Source organism: Takifugu flavidus, chromosome 8 (assembly GCF_003711565.1).
Source record: "Takifugu flavidus isolate HTHZ2018 chromosome 8, ASM371156v2, whole genome shotgun sequence".
NCBI lineage: Eukaryota > Metazoa > Chordata > Actinopteri > Tetraodontiformes > Tetraodontidae > Takifugu > Takifugu flavidus.
The window spans coordinates 400474-421279 of record NC_079527.1 but is presented as its reverse complement, the minus strand read 5'-3'; the positions used below and the strand labels follow the sequence as shown (position 1 = coordinate 421279).

General features: G+C 49.9%; 3 protein-coding genes and 1 long non-coding RNA gene across 4 annotated transcripts; 3 read left to right on the top strand and 1 right to left on the bottom strand.

Annotated features, from left to right (window-relative positions):
- Nucleotides 1-226: 226 nt before the first annotated feature.
- On the bottom strand, nt 227-3829 carry abt1 (activator of basal transcription 1). The gene is made up of 5 exons (XM_057041365.1): nt 3594-3829; nt 2985-3295; nt 2742-2917; nt 683-868; nt 227-610 (listed from the first exon to the last, which is right to left on the bottom strand). The coding sequence occupies exons 1-5, from the start codon at nt 3827-3829 to the stop codon at nt 431-433; spliced, it is 1089 nt and encodes a 362-aa protein (XP_056897345.1). The 3' UTR covers nt 227-430.
- Nucleotides 864-2541, top strand: LOC130530317 (uncharacterized). Its single transcript, XR_008951809.1, has 2 exons — nt 864-1020; nt 1133-2541. It is a non-coding gene; the product is annotated as an uncharacterized LOC130530317 (long non-coding RNA).
- rad51c (RAD51 paralog C) lies at nt 3710-5772 on the top strand. The gene is made up of 4 exons (XM_057041368.1): nt 3710-3959; nt 4041-4275; nt 4403-4619; nt 4702-5772. The coding sequence occupies exons 1-4, from the start codon at nt 3842-3844 to the stop codon at nt 5170-5172; spliced, it is 1041 nt and encodes a 346-aa protein (XP_056897348.1). The 5' UTR covers nt 3710-3841; the 3' UTR covers nt 5173-5772.
- A 166-nt stretch (nt 5773-5938) lies between these two features.
- Nucleotides 5939-20375, top strand: grm6a (glutamate receptor, metabotropic 6a). Its single transcript, XM_057041337.1, has 16 exons — nt 5939-6077; nt 6575-7172; nt 10242-10458; nt 10698-10833; nt 10904-11058; nt 11159-11299; nt 11367-11567; nt 15976-16115; nt 16206-16328; nt 16424-16688; nt 16757-16992; nt 17074-17235; nt 17321-17470; nt 18128-18268; nt 18520-18648; nt 19602-20375. The coding sequence occupies exons 2-15, from the start codon at nt 6609-6611 to the stop codon at nt 18592-18594; spliced, it is 2706 nt and encodes a 901-aa protein (XP_056897317.1). The 5' UTR covers nt 5939-6077; nt 6575-6608; the 3' UTR covers nt 18595-18648; nt 19602-20375.
- Nucleotides 20376-20806: the final 431 nt, after the last annotated feature.

Sequence of the window (20806 nt, the reverse complement as noted above, 5' to 3'; positions counted from 1 at the left end):
CGGACCGGTTCGAGATGACCTTGGATCAAACTTTTATTTAGACCTACCGGCCGACCGGAGACACGTTTAAGCCACATTCTTGTTTCTATCGGCGGTGGCGCCAAAATAAACGGTTCAGAGGCTGAAAAGATCAAAGCAATAATAAGACGCTGGCGGTCACATCAAAGGGTTCCCGGCTTGAGGGTCAGAAAAGAACAGCCCGACAACCAAAACCCAGAAGTTCTCATGAGGTTGTGACGTCATTTAATGGAGGGCGACTCCCACAAATGGATGAAAGAGTTCCAAAACCACCATGACAACCAGTTCACCCCCCCCCCCCCCCCAACACACACAAACATATAACCGGGCGGTTGTTTTATTTTGAAAGAGCCTTCTTGTGTCCATCCTGTCGGCCTGTCTGACCTGGTCTGAACCTGTTCAAACCCAACCGTCAGTCTGCCGTGGAGGCCCTGAAGATTTTGGCCAGCAGAGACGTGTTTGAGTGGCTCTGCTGCTGGAGCTGGCCGCTCTTCTCCAGCTGTTTCTGGCTCCTGCAGCTCTTCCTCCTCTTCCTCGTCTGGATCTCCTCCTCGGTCTGGCGCTGGCTGAAGTCCCACGTCCTCTCCTCCACCTGCAGTGATGCACAAACATGGACTCAGTGTGGCCTCAGGACGCCGCAGCGGTGTTTGGAGGAGAGCTTCACCTGCTGGCCTTCCTGCTTCCTCCTCTTCCTCAGCTTCTCCAGGTGAGCACTCTTGTCCACGTTACTCAAGTAGAAATTGGTCTCCCTCTTTGCCTGCGACACCTCAGTGCGGAGCCTCTGTTGCAGCACTGTCTGCTCGTAGGCCAGCCGCTCACTCAGGTGGGTCCACTGGAACTTGTGCAGGTACTGCAGACAGACGGACGGACAGATGTCTCAGCTTCAAGAAGAACAGCTGCTCCCATGTTTCAGTTACATCTGGATAATACAGCTATCGTCTTTATATCACCTGAGAGAAGCTAACCCTGATGCTAGCCTGTCAGCTACTCATCTGGACGACTGTGAGTCACAATGCTAACTCTAAACAGGCACCTCACTATGTAGCAAATGTCCCTTCATTTCTCCTGACACAATTACAACATTTCTTCCTGTTGAATCTCATTTTTACGGCAGAATAAGATAAGGAGCGCGAGAACATCTGTACGGCAGCTGGAGCAGCGGCGGAGATGTGGGCCATCGCCCTGCTGGGGTACCGTATTTTCACGACTATAAGGCGCACCTAAAAGCCTAGAATTTTCTAAAAAATCTACGGTGCGCCTTTTCACCCGGAGCGCCTTTTGTATGGATTACGGTAATATTGGTTAATCGCGGCTACCGTAGTCAGTAGGCGTGGCCGAAGTAACAGCAGTAAATTCAGTCCTAAACCATTTCTGTCTGTAAAGACCCCAAAATGGCTCCTTGCAAGAGACACGCTTACGATGCAGAGTTCAAACTGAAGGCTATCAGTCAGGCAGTTGAATACGGAAATAGAGCAGCGGCAAGAGAATTTAACGTGAACGAATCAATGGTGCGGAAGTGGAGGAAGCAACAAGACGACCTGCGCCAGGTAAAAAAGACTAAACGGACTAAAGATGAGTGAGTGGCTGAGAGAAATTTACGTCAAGAGACCGGGTGGCTTTTTTCACGCAGCTCCGTCCCTCTTGGTCTGCGACTCCATGCGCACCCATATCACCGATGGTGTAAAAAAACAAGTGAAGCACACTAATTCAGTTCTTGCCGTAATTCCGGGTGGATTAACAAAGGAACTGCAGCCGCTAGATATTGGTGTCAACAGGGCATTCAAAGCTAGACTGCGAACTGCGTGGGAGCGGTGGATGACGGAAGGCGAACACACGTTCACCAAGACGGGGAGACGGCGCCGAGCGTCATACGTCACTATCGGCCAGTGGATCGTAAATGCCTGGGCATCGACCGTGGTCCGAGCTTTCAGGAAGGCAGGGATTGTCACTGAAATGCCAGACAACACCAGCGACACTGACCCTGATGACGACTTTGACGAGACGGAGCCGGCCATGTTGGACGCCGTATTCGCACAACTGTTCAATTCAGACACCAAAGAGGAAGAATTCGAGGGATTCCTGGATGAGGAATGAACTGATAAAGTGAGCTTGACGTGTTTCTTTTGTGTGTTTACAACTTAACAAGGCTGGTCATACTGTGAATATGGACATTACCGTTTGAACAACGTTGTTATATTGCTATTGCTATATTGCTATTGCTTTGCACTACTTTGAGAGTTCGAGTTACCGTATATTGTGTTTGCACTAACGTTTGATTTACCGCAACGGTACTACGTGATAAAAATGTTGCACTAAATCGAAGATTGATTAAACTCCACTATCCACTAGGTGATAAAAATGTTGCACTGCCTGTTATAACTCGCTGTTATTAAACGAACTGTGTTACGCAAAAACACTACGTCGCTCTGGAAAATTAATAAAACAGCTGTTTATTCATTTTGGGAGTGAATGGAGTTGTGAGAATGCCGGTTTGTATTCTATTAATAAAGTTTGACCGACTTATCTGGCCGTTTTATTGAGATTCCCTTTAGCGCAGCTCGATCTACTGAATGCGTCATGAATCCCCAGGCACTACCGTAGTTTTTATGCTATGCGCCTTATAACGCGGTGCGCCCTGTGTATGAAAATAGTTCTAAAATAGGCCGTTAATTGAAGGTGCGCCCTATAATACGATGTGCCTTATGGTCGTGAAAATACGGTACCTTAATGGACCAGAGATCGGAATAAAACTTCTGGCGTTTCTTGGTTCCCATGGGCGTGTTGTGGAGAGACGCCGCCACTTTCTTCGCCACACGTTTGTCTCTGAACTCCACCCAACCTTCAGTGAAATCGCACCTCCTCAAGCCAGACCTCTTCTTCCTCCTCCTCACCTGCTGGTCTGGGGAGGACACAGACGTGGAGTTTAGAGCCTGGCGGAGAGCGAGAACGCCTGACTTGTCCCTCACCTTCAGGCTGCAGGAAGACGCGTCCAACCTCTCCGTAGGAGGACAGCATGTTCCTCAGGTGTCTGGGCCTCAGCCTTGGGGGGATGTGGCCCAGGTAGATGATGCCTGGAACACACTTCTGGCCTGGACCGGACGTTCTGCCAATAGAAACTTTCTTCTCAACAGAAAAGTCTTCATCGGTGTCCTTGTGCCCACCACCCTCATCTGCATTTATCCGTTCATCATCGTCGGTGTCTTCATCACCATCATCATCACACCCACCCCCCTGGTCCTCCTTCATCTCCTCCTCTTCCAACTTTCTCTCCATATCCCTGCAGACAAAACACAGATTCGAGTCCCTGCCAACATCTGCTAAACTTCCCCTTTAACATCTGGATAAATAAAGCTTCTACACTTGATTACATATAGTTAATGTAACGCCAAATGTTATATGTGCTACTGCTGCTGGTGTAAAACCTGCCGATATGTGGTGAAATACGGTTACAACATAGACATTACATGTTGGTACGCGCGGGAACATGTTACTGCTGTTGGGTGGTCAGACTTAAAAACTGCTTTTTGTCACCTTTAAAACGCGTTAACTTCAAACCAACCAAACGCGAAACTCACCCCGAGACTTTTAAAACATTCCCAACTAAACACGACGGTTCTACGATGCCGATGTCACACGTGAACTCTGTCGCACGTTGATGACGTATGGACAAGCCGCCTTCTTCTTCTGTGGTGGTTTGCAGACGCGGTTTCAGCGCATACTGACATGGCGGAATGTTTTGAAGTGGCTTCAGAAAGCGTATATAGTCCCAATTTAGTGTGAATATAGTCTGAATATATGTAAATGTTAGCATTCAGGGGCGGACATGCAAAGACCCGTGTCAAGTCTATCTTTGAACCCCGGCGTTAAAGTTAAACTGGTCAGCGCTGGTTTCCAGTTCACCACCGACCTCCTCCACGTCAAGCCGCAGCAGCTCAGTAAAGGTGACGTTTGAGATAGAAAACGCTTAAATGTCAGTGTTTCTGTGTTGAGATGTTCAACTGAAATCCACTGTACTGCTGCAGAAGCTGCACTCAACCAGCAGGAGGCGCTGGAGGTGCTGCAGGCAGTGAGGAGAGCAGATGAAGGAGCAGCCTCCTCCTCCTCGACAGCCCTGGAGTTGCTGCAGAAGGAGGAGGAGGAGCTGAGGAGCATTGTGACCTTCTCCTCTCAGCTGGACGCTGCTCTGGGAGGTGGAGCACCGGTGGGGAGGGTGACTGAAGTGTGTGGAGTTCCAGGAGTGGGGAAAACCCAGCTGTGGTCAGACACACACACACACCGATCACTAGAGTCAATAAGACCACCTGACCCTGTTGGGTTGGCTGAAGGTGTACTTGTGCCAGTAGCGTGTTGTCCCTACCCGTGTCTGATGGCCTCCTCCCCTCAGCCTGCAGCTGGCGGTGGATGCCCAGGTGCCTCGGTGTTTTGGCGGCGTTGGCGGTCAGGTGGTTTACATTGACACCGAGGGCAGCTTCCTGGTTCAGAGGGTCGCGGACTTGGCCGCTGCTGCCGTCAACCACTGCTCCTTACTGGTGGAAGACCAGGAGCAGCGCGTTGCCATGGAGACCTTCACGGTGGAGTCCATCCTGTCAAATATGTTTGTGGTAATGATGCGTCCATATTCCTCACATGGGACCGTCGTGCCGCTCCGGGTACTCGGGTACTCATCTGCTTGGTCTTTCTCAGGTCCGTTGTCATGACTACATAGAGCTGCTGGCGGAGCTTCACCTGATGCCCGGCTTCCTGTCCGATCACCCCAGGGTCCGCCTCCTGGTAATCGACAGCGTGGCGTCTCCTTTCCGGCCGCTCTTTGATGAGCTCCTGCAGCGAACCCGCCTGCTCAGCGGTTTCGCCCAGCAGCTCCTCTCCATGGCAACCAGCCACGACATTGCAGTGGTGATAACCAACCAGATGACCACGAGGGTGCAGGGCGCACAGTCCCAGTTGGTCCCCGCCCTCGGGGACAGCTGGGGCCACGCTGCCACCATCAGGCTCCTCCTCCAGTGGGAGGGGCCACAGCGTCTGGCTATCATCGTGAAATCTCCTTGTCACAGGGTTTCCACCGTCAGGTACGCGATCACCTCTGAGGGCTTCAGGGACGCTGAGCAATGGTCAGAACCACTCAGCCAATCAGAGACTGGTAAACAAGGTGTCTAAAGGTGAAAAGGCCCAGACCAGGTCCGCGTGCCGTCCTGGATCGTGAAGTTCTAGAAGAGACTTGAGTGTGGTGCATTTCTCCTGTAATGACCTTCGAACGGGGTGGTAATAAAGGGCTGAGCCAGGCAGAGGTGGGGGTTTGGGTCCCTGCACAGCTGCACCAGAATACGTCTCCTGTCTGGGATCAGGAGGATCAAAGGAAATCACGTCTCCCGTCTGGGATCAGGAGGATCAAAGGGAATCAAGGGTGGCGAGGTAAACACTCCACATCTGTCTCACTCCAAACACAAGCGGAGGAGGAGGGATGATAAACTTCTTTCTTCACAGACGTCTTATTCTTCCCACCGAAACCTCTAAATCTGCATTTTTACCGCTGCTGGTGAAATGCCGCCGTGTTGACGGGACAGGGAGAAGGCCAGATATTCAGGTGGCAGCCTCAACAGGTGGCCTGATCGGTCCTGAAATAAGAGTTTCAAAAGAAGGAAACGGCGTCATTGTGGTTGTGAACAGAATGAGACTGAACCAGTTGTGTCCAGTTGTCATCAGGCTCTAGCAGTGCTGTCTTTGTGTCCATTAAACTTTTTAAAATGAACAAAGAAACCGCCTCGTGTAGTCACGTGACTCCGGAACCCCCGCAGTGCCGTGCTGCAACCGGCAGAGGGCGACGGAGCGCCGCCTCAACAGAGATGTTCGCCGGTGATGATCTACTCTGGCAGGACCGCACAACCTGAAATGACAAACAAGTGACTCGCGCGCGAGCACGTGGTTTGTTCGTGCGTGCGAGAGATGGTCCTGGTGGTGCTTCGGATGAGAAACTGAAGCAGACACATGCGAGGGAACTGGCGGAACAGAGCAGCGACGGGAGACAGCAGCAGCAGCCCGGGAGGAGACGGGTCCCTGCTCCGGTATGTCCTGGTCTCGGTGTGGACCAAGAGTCCAACCAGCCTCAGCTGCCACTAACTACCTCAAACAACGAGTTATTGTTATTGACGCGTTTGATTCTGGCGCCGACAACTGATGACGGGGGTTAGGAGAAAGTTAAACTGTTTAAGAATGATGACGTCTCACTCTTCCAGAAATAAGTGAGCGGTTCGTTTGATGCTATTTATTAAGATGAATAATTGTATATGCTAATCATTTACGGAGGAGCTTTAAATGGGTTTGCAAAACTGGTCACAAGTGTGTTTGTAAAATTTTAACGAGCAGATTAAATGAAGTTGGAAATGAGAAGTCGAAAACAATGTTGAAAATAATGTGTAATTAATGTGTAATATGTAAATTGTAATTCTCCTCCCAAAAGATGATTAAAGTCATTTATGTCAGGAGTCAAGGCTCCTGTTGCTGACTGACTGACTGGCTGGTTGATTGATTGATTGGTTGATTGATTGATTGTGTTTTGTAGGTGTCAGCAATAGCATGAGCACCTTCTGCTCGGTATGATGTCATCAGGCCACGCCCACCCCCCCATCTGCTCCCAACATCTTTCTGTCCCGGTGCTGATTGGACACATGCCACCTCAGCCCCGCCTTCTCCTCTGGCTTTTGCTCCTTATTGGTGGAGAGGTTTTGCAGGTGAGCAGCTCTCATCAGCACTTCCACCCTCATTCCATAAAGATAGCTGGTGACATCACTTTGGGGGGGCTGTTCCCCATCCACGCCCGCGGCCCGCACGGCCTGCCCTGTGGGGAGCTGAAGAAGGAGAAGGGGATCCACCGAATGGAAGCCATGTTGTACGCTCTGGATCAGATCAACAGTGACTCTGAGCTGCTGCCAAACATCACGCTGGGGGCCCGCATCCTGGACACCTGCTCCAGGGACACCTACGCCCTGGAGCAGTCGCTAACCTTTGTTCAGGCCCTGATCCAGAAAGACACGTCTGATATCCGCTGCTCCAACGGAGACCCGCCCATCATACGCAAACCCGAGAGGGTTGTGGGAGTGATCGGAGCGTCGGCGAGTTCCGTGTCCATCATGGTGGCCAACATCCTGAGACTGTTCGAGGTAAATGATGTGAGCGACGGACAGCAGCAGAAGCTGTCTGTGTCCGCAGGTGTGTCTCAGATTCCCGCTAGTCCTCTAGCAGGCCCCACGTCCCCTGTTGGTGTAGCACCACTGGCAGACACCTCCTGCCACCTCTATGCTGATGACACAACACTTTTAAGGGTTTTTCAAAATCAACAGTAAATAGAGAGAGAGATGAATGTTCTTCAGGGGGTTGAAAGAAAGGGTGGGTTGGTAGGTGGGTGGGTTGGTAGGTGGGTGGGTGGGTGGGTGGGTTGGTTGGTTGATGAATGGGTGGGTGGGTTGGTTGGTTGATGGGTGGGTTGGTTTGTAGGTGAGTGGGTTGGTTGGTTGGTTGATGGGTGGGTAGGTTGGTAGGTGGGTTGGTTGGTTGGTGGGTGGGTTGGTGGGTTGGTGGGTAGGTTGATGGGTCGATGGGTTGGTTGATGGGTGGGTAGGTGGGTGGGTGGTTGGTTGGTAGGTGGGTGGGTGGGTTGGTTTGTGGATTGATGGGTGGGTTGGTTGGTTGGTTGGTTGGTAGGTTGATGGGTTGGTTGATGGGTGGGTTGTTTGGGAGGTGGGTGGGTGCGTTGGTAGATTGATGGGTTGCTTGGTTGGTGGGTAGATGGTTGGTTGGTAGTTGGGTGGGTGGGTGGGTTGGTTGGTTGGTGGGTGGGTTGGTTTTTAGATGGGTGGATGCATTGGTAGATTGATGGGTTGGTTGGTTGGTGGGTTGATGGGTTGGTTGTTTGGTAGGTGGGTGGGTGCGTTGGTAGATTGATGGGTTGGTTGGTAGGTGGGTGGGTTGGTTGGTAGGTTGATGGGTGGGTGGGTGGGTTGGTTGGTGGGTTGTCTGCGTGCATCATTGTTAGCAGTATAGTTGAGTTGAAGAAGATCTTTATTGTCTTTTCCTTTGTTTGGACACTAAAGGTCATTAAACCTTTACTGCGTGGTTCTCCATCATGTAGCATAACGGATTGAGTCAGCGTTGCGCCTGAATAACGATGCTCGTTCTGAAATAGTCTTTTGTTTCATCCCCCCTGATTATGAAGCAGCTTTTAATGAGGTTTAATTTCCTGAACACTCCACCAACCACTCAGGCAGAATGTGTGTCTGTCTGAACTCTGAGACACGGCTGTCCCCAGTCACTCGTGTCCCCATAAGAATGTAAGAGCTGACAGTTACAGGAAGACGAGAGGCAGACAGGTGAACAGGAACACAGGTGAATACAATCAGCTACTGCGCAGAGACACAGGTGAACAGACAGGCGGGTGGGTGAAGCAGTCTGGTTGGTGGATTAATGGAAGACTGGACGTCTCTAATGAAAGCTTTTAATGACTCACACTCATGCGTGTGTGCGTGCGTGAGAGAGAGTGATTGTGCGTGTGTGTGTGCATGTGAAGATTATTAGATTATTTTGACTCAGTTTTGTTATTTTAAAACAAACAGCAGAAACACAGATGCTTCATGGGAAAATGGCTTGTTTCTGCATTCATTTAGGTTGTAAAGAAACAACCGAAAAACGAGTGTGTGTCTGTGTGTGTGTGTGTGTGTGTGTGTGTGTGTGTGTGTGTGTGTGTGTGTGTGTGTGTGTTTGTGACAGAGATACTACAGGATAACCAGGACTTGTGATGTGGTGGTTCTGCTCACCTCCAGCTCAGAGGTGAGAGGGGGTGAAGCTGGAACATCAACCTCATGGTCATGGTTGTCTGGCTTCACTGGAGCGTCACTGTGGTGATGATGACTGTCATAACCAGGTCTGCTATTAGGAGCTCGTTAATGTGGAGTCCTTCATTAATCTACACACACTCGCTCACTCTCTCACACACATTAATGTGATTATTATTCAGGTTATGGAAGCATTTGACACACATTCAGCTCATGTTGTTACACAATTTTAATCTACTGATGTGTGTGTGTGTGTGTGTGTGTGTGTGTGTGTGTGTGTGTGTGTGTGTGTGTGTGTGTGTGTGTGTTGGGGGTAATATGTATGATTTTGTTCACATTTTGGGTCAAATTCTTTCACCAGTTAATTGGGGAAAGAGCCTTGTCCCAGATTAGAAACAGTTTTGGGTCAACGAATATCTGAGATCTTTTCTTCAATCATCAGTTTTTGAGCCTTGAGACAGAAATCAATGACATACATGTTGTAGGTGAAGGTGATGGTGAAGATGATGGTGAAGATGATGATGAAGGTGATGATTAAGGTGAAGATGATGTGAGTGTGATGGTTAAGGTGAAGATGATGGTGAAGGTGAAAATGATGGTGAATGTGATGATGAAGGTGATGGTGGATGTTAAGGGTGATGGTGAAGGTGAGGATGAACGTGAAGGTGATGTTGAACGTGATGTTAAGGGTGATGGTGTGATGGTGAGTGTGACGGTGATGGTGAAGGTGAAGATGAACGTGATGGTGAAGGTGATGGTGATGGTGAAGTTGAACGTCATGTTAAGAGTGATGGTGGTGATGGTGAAGGGGATGGTGAGTGTGACGGTGACGGTGAAGTTGATGTTAAGGGTGATCGTGGTGATGGTGATGGTGAGTGTGACGGTGACGGTGAAGGTGAAGTTGATGTTAAGGGTGATGGTGGTGATGGTGAAGGTGAAGGTGATGTTAAGGGTGATCGTGGTGATGGTGAGTGTGACGGTGACGGTGAAGGTGAAGTTGATGTTAAGGGTGATGGTGGTGATGGTGAAGGTGAAGGTGAAGGTGAACGTGATGTTAAGGGTGATCGTGGTGATGGTGAAGGTGATGTTAAGGGTGATGGTGGTGATGGTTAAGGTGATTGTGAAGGTGAACGTGATGTTAAGGGTGATGGTGGTGATGGTGATGGTGAACGTGATGTTAAGGGTGATAAGGGTGATGGTGAAGGTGATGGTCGTATGGGTCCCGTAAATCCACCATTAAATCCAGTCATCGATGTGTAAATGTGGGTCGTCTAATTGACCTTTGACAGGAGTCAGCCTGTGAATAATTGCGCTGTGTGAAGCACCTGTGCTGAACCAGCTTCCTCAAGTGTTGCTCATGACCTGTTCACCACAGTGATGCCTCTCGTCTGTTGGTCCCAGATTCCTCAGGTGAGCTACGCGTCGACGGCTCCAGAGCTCAGCGACAACAACCGATATGACTTCTTCTCGCGGGTGGTTCCTCCGGACTCGTACCAGGCTCAGACCATGCTGGACATCGTCAAAGCTCTGGGCTGGAACTACGTGTCCACACTGGCCTCTGAGGGGAACTATGGGGAGAGCGGAGTGGAGGCCTTCATGCAGATCTCCAGAGAGGCTGGTATTTCAAGAGCGTCCCTCAGAGTCAGAGCTGCTCTATCAGCTTTTAGAGATCTGGTTTGATGCTCAAAATAATCCCAATCTGTCATCATAAACACACTTTTGTTAGAACACCACTAGGACCCGGAGCACCGATCATAGCCTGTCCTAAAGGAACCTGGACCAGAAGACATTTTAGTGAGATGTTCCCTCTCTCTCTCTCTCTCTCTCTCTGTTTCTGCCTCCCTCGCCCTCTGACAGGCGGCGTGTGCATTGCTCAGTCTGTGAAGATCCCACGTGAACCAACAGCTGGAGAGTTTGACAAGATTGTCACGCGGTTGATGGAGACCAGTAACGCCAGAGGCGTGATCATCTTCGCCAACGAGGACGACATAAAGTAAAACTGCAAACGGCCTCGGCTCCTCTTTAAGGACCGGATGGTCATATGACTTCTGTCCTTCCTGTAGGAGAGTCCTGGAGGCAGCACAACGTGCCAACCTGACAGGCCACTTCCTGTTCGTGGGTTCAGACAGCTGGGGAGCCAAGAGTTCCCCCATCACAGAGCTGGAGGACGTCGCTGAGGGCGCCGTCACCATCCTGCCTAAACGGGCCTGCATAGATGGTGAGAGAGTAGAAACCATGGAAACAATGCACCATGGAGAAAGGCTGACGAGTGTGTGTGTGTGTGTGTGTGTGTGTGTGTGTGTGTGTGTGTGGTACAGGCTTTGATCAGTACTTTACATCTCGTTCTCTGGAGAACAACCGCAGGAATATCTGGTTCAACGAATTTTGGGAGGACGACTTCAGGTGTAAATTGACGCGACCTGGGATCAAACTGGACCCTGATAAGAAGAAGTGCACCGGTAGGCCCACCATGAAGGGGGGGGTAAGGGTTTATGGTTCAGGATAAACCAACGTCCATGCACGCAGGTGAGGAACGGATTGGCCGGGACTCGCACTACGAGCAGGAGGGGAAGGTCCAGTTTGTGATCGACGCCGTCTATGCGGTGGCCTACGCTCTGCACAGCATGCACCAGGACCTGTGTCCCGGCAGTGCGGGGGTGTGCAGCAACATGGACCCCGTGGAGGGACGCCTGTTCCTGCAGTACATCAGAGCCGTCAACTTCAACGGTGAGAAGAACCGTGATTCACCACTGTCTTTACCGCCACGGCAATGTTCCCTCTAAGCTGCGCGCTTGCGCAATTGCGCACTGCTTGTACATACTCAGCGCACAAGAAAATCTATGCAGCGCACAAAATAAAATTCAACAGAAACGTATTAATTCATATCTAATTTTAGAACTGATATGATCTAGTTAATTAGACCAGTAATATTGTTTTTTGCACCATTTTGCAACGTAACTCAATGAGCGACAGGTGTCCAGCCAATAATACGATACAGTTACGCTACGCAGCCAATTATAGCATTGACAGTGTTTGCGTATGTGCCCTGCCTTTACTCGCCGTGCACGTTAGCTAGCTAACAACAGTGCAGCGGAGTTAAGAGACGCAAATTCTAATCCCTTATCATGGCGAAACGAACGGACAGAGACACATCCACTCATCAAGCCAAAGTAAAAAAGAAATGCGGTTCTTTTAAGATGGAATGGCTGTCGGAGTATGTGCAAATAGAAGAACAAGCGGTGAAACTGAGTGACTCTTCCTATGGTTAAAGCAGGACTCTCACATATAACATAGTACACATCTCATGAACAACAAGATTTTTGTCTTTTTCATTTTATGTGCTGCTGTCATTTGATTCTTTTAATAAGCCATGTAACTTGCTATGATCCAAGGTTTTGAACAAGCGTGATACTGGTGTGTGGCCACAGCGTACCCATCTGATGTTGCTCACAGTGGTCCTCAGTGTGCTCAGGGAGCTTGTGTGTCTGCTCAGACACATGAAAAATTAGAGGGAACATTGCCCCACGGCTTCTTTTACACCGTTGTCCCTCTGCCGCCTCGCTAGCCTGTGAGTCCCCTGAGGACCAGGAATGTGAAGCCCCTGGTCCTCTGCCGCCTCGCTGGTCTGTGAGTCCCCTGAGGACCAGGAATGTGAAGCCCCTGGTCCTCTGCTGCCTCGCTGGTCTGTGAGTCCCCTGAGGACCAGGAGCTTCATGTTCTCCCCAGGCCAGCAGGCTCCTCTCACAGTTCAAACACATGCACGTGGGGTTGGGTGGCGGTGAGGCTGAGGTCCAGGGTGCAGCCCTCCTCCCTCCTGGAGGCTGCTGGGACAGTAGCAGCTTCATCCTGGAAGACTTCAAATCAATCTTTCATAAAGATGAGAAGCAGCAGCAGCTGAAAGAGGCAGGATTCCTTCAGGGGGGAAGAACCCCCCACAAGCTCTGAAGGCTTAAGTGTTTGACTAGAAGGTTGTTGGTGTGGGAGAGGAGATCTTTCACTCCAGGTTCAGATCTTCCTGAAATAGAGCAGAAAAAACAAGTTCTAAACAAACTTATTGACTAACATTCAAAACTCATTAAAGATAAGATCAGCCAAGCTGCTTCCCCGAGGTTCTGTTTGTTCTGGATCCTTTAGACTCTGTTTGTTCTGGATCCTTTAGACTCCGTTTGTTCTGGATCCTTTAGACTCTCTTTGTTCTGGATCCTTTAGACTCCGTTTGTTCTGGATCCTTTAGACTCTCTTTGTTCTGGATCCTTTAGACCCTGTTTGTTCTGGATCCTTTAGACTCTGCTTGTTCTGGATCCTTTACAGTAGACTCTGCTTGTTCTGGATCCTTTAGACTATGTTCTGGATCCATTAGACTCTATTTGTTCTGGATCCTTTAGACTCTGCTTGTTCTGGATCCTTTAGACTCTGTTCTGGATCCTTTAGACTCTGTTCTGGATCCTTTAGACTCTGTTCTGGATCCGTTAGACTCTGTTTGCTCTGGATCCTTTATACTCTGTTTTTCTGGATCCTTTAGACTCTGTTTGTTCTGGATCCTTTAGACTCTGCTTGTTCTGGATCCTTTAGACTATGTTCTGGATCCTTTAGACTCTGTTTGTTCTGGACCCTTTAGACTCTGTTCTGGATCCTTTAGACTCTGTTCTGTTAGACTCTGTTTGCTCTGGATCCTTTATACTCTGTTTTTCTGGATCCTTTAGACTCTGTTTGTTTTGGATCCTTTAGACTCTGCTTGTTGTGGATCCTTTAGACCCTGTTTGTTCTGGATCCTTTAGACTCTGCTCGTTCTGGATCCTTTAGACTCTGTTCTGGATCCTTTAAGCTCTATTTGTTCTGGATCCTTTTGTTCTGGATCCTTTAGACTCTGTTTGTTCTGGATCCTTTAGACTCTGTTCTGGATCCTTTAGAATCTGTTTGTTCTAGAAAATTGGATACTTTAGACTCTGTTCTGTTAGACTCTGTTTGTTCTAGATCCTTTAGACTCTTCTGGATCCTTTAGACTCTGTTTGTTCTACATCCTTTAGACTCTGTTGGTGTTCTGGATCCTTTAGACTCTGTTGGTGTTCTGGATCCTTTAGACTCTGTTCTGGATCCTTTAGACTCTGTTTGTTCTGGTTCCTTTAGACTCTGGTGGTGTTCTGGATCCTTTAGACCAGGGGTGGGGAACCCCCGGCCTCCGGGCCGTATACGGCCTACGAGACCATTTCTACCGGCCCGCAACGCAATAAGATTTTTATATTTTATATGTCCACTTATACAGTGGGACCGTTCGCTAAACTCCGCGAGCTGCGAGTAGCAGCGGTAGCGTATTTTTGCCTTTCGTATCCTGAAATTTCTTTCGTAACAAGAGGAAATATTTTCCCGTTTTCTGAGATAAAACAGACGGTTATGTTATGTCCGAGTCAAGTTCAGGGTCAGTGAACACAGCATGTGATCTACGTAGTGGGCTGGACTGATTGACACGGACGAAAAATGCATAGCGAAACACGCTAAACTCGACGAGTTGAAAGGACAGATGAGTTTGGATAAAATTAACGCTCTTCGCCGGAGTTTGGAGGCTCAACAAGCTGCTTTCACACGACCATGTACCGACAGAGAGAATATTACGCGTGCTAGTTTTGTGATGAGTGAATTAATAGCCACGAAGCTGAAACCTCACACCGAAGGAGAGTTCGTGAACGTGCCTCGTAGCCGCCACTGAGGTGCTCGCGCCGGACAAAGTAAAATTGTTTCAAAGCGTGAATTTTTTTTCGTGAATAACTATTGAACTAAGACATATTGTTATGATTCCAGTGGATAACGGTATGTTTTTATGGTCAAGGAATCTAAATATGTAGTCAAAGTATATGTGGGACTAATATTTATGGTGGAAATCACAATATGCCAGGAATTGTTGCGCTTGGCGGAGGTCTGCGCTCTCCGAGTGCTTTCTAGTTGTTATTATTATTGTCTTTATCTTTCTTTCTACATTTATTTTCTTGATTATCTTGTTGTATTGCAGTTTTTGTAAGTAGAGGCCTCGAACAGGCCCTTACGGGTCTCTTGCCTCAACTCTGCACCTCTTTTTATTGTTTTGTATGACCATGAAAACATATTTTACTTGTTTGTCATTTTATTCTATTTTTTTTGGTGATTTTATATGCATGTGTGCTAAATAAATAATTCAAACTCAAATGCAGCAATCATGAGACTTAGTAACACAGTGGTTATAGACTTTTTTTTTTGCATCCCTATGTGTTCATAATAGTATGGCCCTCGGAGGACTTTATAAAAATTGAAATGGCCCTCGATATGAAAAAGGTTCCCCACCCCTGCTTTAGACCCTGATGGTGTTCTGGATCCTTTAGACTCTGATGGTGTTCTGGATCCTTTAGACTCTGTTTGTTCTGGATCCTTTAGACTCTGATAGTGTTCTGGATCCTTTTGACTCTGTTTGTTCTGGTTCCTTTAAACTCTGATGGTGCTCTGCACCACCGAACAGGTGCAGCATTCCCTGTAGGTTCTGGGCGGTTCAGGTTCTGCTCTGAGCAACAGCTTCTTCTTTATTCAAGTTAAAAATAACTTAATGCACTTTACATGTTCAAGGTTGCGTGTGTGTGTGTGTGCGTGCATACGTGTGTGTGTGTGTGTGTGTGTGTGTGCGTGCGTGCGTGTGCGCGTGTTTGCGTGCGTTTGTGTGTGTGTGTGTGCGTGCATTTTAATAATTAATGTGAACAGATGCTGGAATCACTCTGAAGGTTCTGAAAAGCCCAACAAAAACCCACCTCAGGGCAGCCTTGTGTGGGAGTTGATGATGGCCAGAGTTGAGGAACTAGTTGATCTGCAGGTGGGTTGTGATCCGTCCACTCGAGGACGGTGGAGCAGCCGTGTGGCCCTGGGGCCTGGCTGGTTGTCACGGAAACGTGCTGGCTGCTCGTTCCTCTCCATGTTTGTGTCCCAGGAACAGCCTAGTCCACCGACCTGTGGCCTGCCTCAGGTCAAAGGTCAAGCTTTATACAGCACCCTTCATGCAGAAACATGGTTGTTGACAGATCTGAGTCCTCGTTATTTGGCTAATGCGTCATTGGAAAGGGGCCGTGGCCTCAGGCTTTGGTCCAGGCCATTCCTTCTACCTTTCTTTTGTGTTTTCCAGGAAGCGCAGGCACCAGCGTGTTGTTCAACGAGAACGGGGACGCTCCCGGTCGCTACGACATCTTCCAGTTCCAGATGACCAACCACAGCAACCCTGGCTACCACCTCATTGGCCAATGGACCAACAACCTCAGGCTGAATGTAAGGAGATGAAAGAGGGAATTCATGTGTGTCTGCCCCGACGTCACCTGTCTGCCTGCCTGTCTGCCTGCCTGTCTGTCTGCCTGTCAGCTGGAGGAGATGCAGTGGTCCGGAGGAGATAAGTCAGTTCCAGCCTCCATCTGCAGCCTCCCCTGTAACCCTGGAGAGAGGAAGAAGATGGTGAAAGGTGTCCCGTGTTGTTGGCACTGTGAGGTACAGTCGCTGACCTTTCTGACCTCATCCACCAGGTTATGGGCTCCTCCCAGTGACTCTCTGTCGCGTTGTGTCCCGTCCTGTCCTGTCTGCAGCTCTGCGACGGTTATCAGTACCAGTATGATGAGTTTACCTGCGAGACCTGTCCATCAGACATGCGTCCCGCCCCCAACAGGACCACCTGCCTCCCAACCCCCATCATTAAACTGGAATGGAACTCCCCCTGGGCCCTCGTGCCTGCCTCCCTGGCCATGCTTGGTATCCTAGCAACCAGCGCGGTGGTGATCACCTTCATCCGCTTCAACGACACGCCCATCGTCAGGGCTTCGGGGAGGGAGCTCAGCTATGTTCTCCTGACCGGTCAGTAACCAACTGGTGAGTGTCTGTATGGGGTTTCTGCTTCTAACCCCCCCCTCCCATCCCCTCAGGTATCTTCAAAATCTACCTGATCACCTTCCTGATGATCGCAGAACCGGGCGTGGTGGTTTGTGCCTTCCGACGACTTCTGCTGGGTCTCGGCATGGCCATCACCTACTCCGCCATGTTGACCAAGACCAACCGCATCTACCGCATCTTCGAGCAGGGCAAGAGGTCGGTGACCCCGCCCAAGTTCATCAGCCCCACCTCCCAGCTCATCATCACCTTCGTGCTGATCTCTGTGCAGGTGAGCCTGGTGGCCTGCTCCCACTTCCTGCCCCCCTGAAGGGGCTTTTTTTGACCTTCGGCTGGTGTTTGTGTGCTTCAGGTCCTCGGCGTGTTCGTGTGGTTTGCTGTGGTCCCTCCTCACACCATCATCGATTACGAGGAACTGCGTCCTCCCCAGCCCAACCTGGCCCGGGGCATCCTGAAGTGCGACATGTCCGACCTGTCCATCATCTGCTGCCTCAGCTACAGCATCGTGCTCATGGTAACACAGCGACCTTCAGCCACGTCAACTCCCGCTCTTGTGAACGATAACAGGAAATAAGCGTGGCGTGTCGGTGTGTTGCTAGGTGACATGTACGGTGTACGCCGTGAAGAGCCGCGGCGTTCCAGAGACGTTTAACGAAGCCAAGCCCATCGGGTTCACCATGTACACCACCTGCATCATCTGGCTGGCCTTCGTGCCCATCTTCTTTGGCACGGCCCAGTCCTCCGAGAAGGTGAGGACCTCTGTCAGGAGGACAGGAACCAGAGTAGACAGGCTGAAACCGTCCTGGTAGATACTGTCAGACGGACGGATGGACGGATGGACAGATGAAAGCAGCCCCAACTGTCCAAACCAAAACAGCTTTCAGTGTTGGTGCTTTGTTGTGTGTTGACGGGAGGAACGTGGAGACTTTAATGCAGCTGACAGACAAAGTGGAACAGTTGGATTATAGAGATTACAAAGCAGCACCAGACGTAATTATGGGATATAATTGTTCAGGCCAAAGTTAGAGCGTCGGGGGGTTGTAAGTACAGAGAAGGGAGGAGTGCGACCCCGCCTGCAGGACACATGGACGCTGCAGCTGCAGTGTGTAGAAATAAGAAGAGTCTTTTTATTCTTGCATTAATGATGCTGGGGGGGAGGCGTCCGCCAGGGGACACGGGACAGGAACAGCGGCTCCATTACTGCTCTTCCTAGGTTGAGCTCCCTGTTGGTGCTGATGTGTGATCACATGACTGACGTGATCTTCTAATGGGTCGGTACCCTGTTCAGTTCCAGAACTTTACCCCAGCTGCTCAGATGGACCTCAGTTGGAACTCTTCACTAGTCTTATGCCTGGACACTGGGACCAGGGGAGCCCTGCTCACATTCTGTCCTTCTGTGTCCACAGATGTTCATCCAGACAGCAACTCTGACTGTTTCCATGTCTCTCAGCGCTTTTGTCTCACTGGGGATGCTCTACATGCCAAAGGTCTATGTCATCCTCTTCCAACCTGAGCAGAACGTCCAGAAGAGAAAGAGAAGCTTCAAGGTGGGACATGTCTCCTCCCGGTGGGACGGGCCTGGTGGGAGGGGCCTGGTGGGACGGGTCTCCTCCTGGTGGGAGGGGTCTCCTCCCTGTGGGACGTGTCTCCTCACAGTGGGACGGGTCTCCTCCTGGTGGGACGGGCCTGGTGGGAGGGATCTCCTCCCGGTGGAACGGGTCTCCTCCTGGTGGGACGGGTCTCCTCCTGCCCACTGTTAATGTTACCTTGTCGATGTTGCTGTCTGTCTTCGTTTCAGGCTGTTGTCCAGGCACAGCTGTCAAACGAGAAACAGAACGGAGAGGTGAAGATCGAGCCCGACAGGTCCCAGTGACCCTGCAGGACGTCCCTGGTCCCAGTGACCCTGCAGGACGTTCCCTGGTCACAGGTACCCACACTCTCCTTCCAGCCTGTGTGTCTCCATCACTTCTTAGGACTGTTGTTCTGGGTAGTGTTCAGGTGGAAGCCTCCGCTACAGCATCCAGACCTGAAAGCGCCCAGATTTCAGGAATCAGCTGGCATTTCGGGGTCTAGTGAAGGTTGGGACACTTCCCAGAATGCACTGGGGTATCCTGGTTCTCACACCTGGGGGCGGAGTCAGACCATTTAGACCATGATGCTTCCTGACGCATGGAAGCTTTGCAGATATTTCTGGTGGAGCTTCTGAATATTTCAGCTGCTTGTTAAAGATTCATCGCAGCAGTTGAGACACTGTGTGCTCCAGAGCAAGGCACTAATGCTGCAGGTTAATGGTTCTATTCCCTGCGCAGAGAAAAACCCAACCTGAGAGCAGCTCCCAGCTGAAGTTTCTTCTTTCTTACGTTGTTCAGTGTAAACAGGAATCCCTTCCACCAGAGACAGGGTTAGCGCACGTGAGAGTGCACTTAACCCTGAGACTGAACACGTGAGTGTGAGAGGATGTTAAACACCCTCCTGTGATAAAAAAAAACAATCAATCTTTGACTCACCCATTAGTGTTATGGTCATAACAAGGGCAGGTATTTAACTGATAGCAGGTAGTTAACTGGTAACAGGTAGTTAACCGGTAACATGGCCACCACAGTAACTTAGCAACAGCAACACTAATACAGGTGCTATTGACGGGGCGTCGCCGTTGCCCGTCTTCCTGTCACCTGATCCCTCTGACCAGGGGAGGCAGGAATCAGCTGTTTAACTTTAGTCCTGGCAGTGGTGAGGGTCACTTAGTGGGTGGTGTCTGAACTCATGACGTGACCCCAGCACCCGCTGATCAATAACCGCTGCTGATTGGCTGATCAGGCTCTCTGCTGATCAATAACCTCTGCTGATTGGCTGATCAGGCTTTCTGCTCTGTCATCACAGGCAGCTGCAAAGGTCCTGAGAACATCATCAACCTGAAGATACACACACACTCATGCTTGTACTATCTTTGTGAGGACTTTCATAGACATATTGCATTCCTCAGCTCCTGAGCCTGACATCCCATTTAACATCCTGACCCAGACTCTGACCCCGACCCAGACCCTGACCCAGTTCCTTGACCTTAAAATCAGGTCTTAACCCTCAAACAGTCCTTTGAAGTCCAGAGGACCAGCCAACATGGCCTCACCTTACTGGTAGAATGTGGATTTGAATATGTGAGTACATGAACACACACACTCACACTCTCTCTCTCTCTCACACACACTCTCTCTCACACACACTCTCTCTCACACACACTCACTCACTCTCTCACACACGCACACACTCACTCTCACACACACACTCACTCACTCTCTCATACACTCACACTCTCTCTCACACACTCACACCCCCCCCCCACACACACACACACACTCACTCTCTCACACACTCACACACACACTCACACTCTCTCACACACACACACACTCTGCTCTAACAGGTTCTGGTGGAACGACTGATGAGGTGTCTTTCATCTGTAAACTAGTTTTGTGGTGTTTTGGTGGTTTCTTTCTTCCTTACAGATGTTGAGATGTTTCTTATGTTTAATGGTGGGAGGAGCAACATCTGTATGATGTGTGTGTTGTGTGTTATTGATGACTAATTGATCGTGAGCGTCCTCATGTCTATGCTTTGATCTTCGACCTGTTCAATAAAGCTTTTATCACAACCGTCTGCATCGCCTGGTTTCTTCAGGAAACACAACCTCCCATTTAGAAGGAGAACACCCCACCGGTGGAGGACGGAACCCTCAACATGGTTCCCCCATGAAGATGCTGCCACCAGGGAGGAGCTGTTGATGGTTCTGGATGGTTCTGAAGCCCTGCCAGCTGCTGCAGCTCCAGCAGCCCTTTGAAGCACCTTCATTTATTCGTCTCTCCCTTCCAGCTCCGGCATCAATATTCCAGACCAGGAGGGAACAAACATCAGGGTGCTGGCGTCACCGTCCTGACCCGCAGAACCAGAACCTACAGAACCTGCAGAGCCCTCCTGACGGAACAAACACAACCTTAACGTTACCCAACTCTGCAGATTTACCAGTCTCCTGAAGATCAAACGTCCTTCATCAAAATTCAGTTTAAAAATGTGTCGATGTTGCTGCTGCA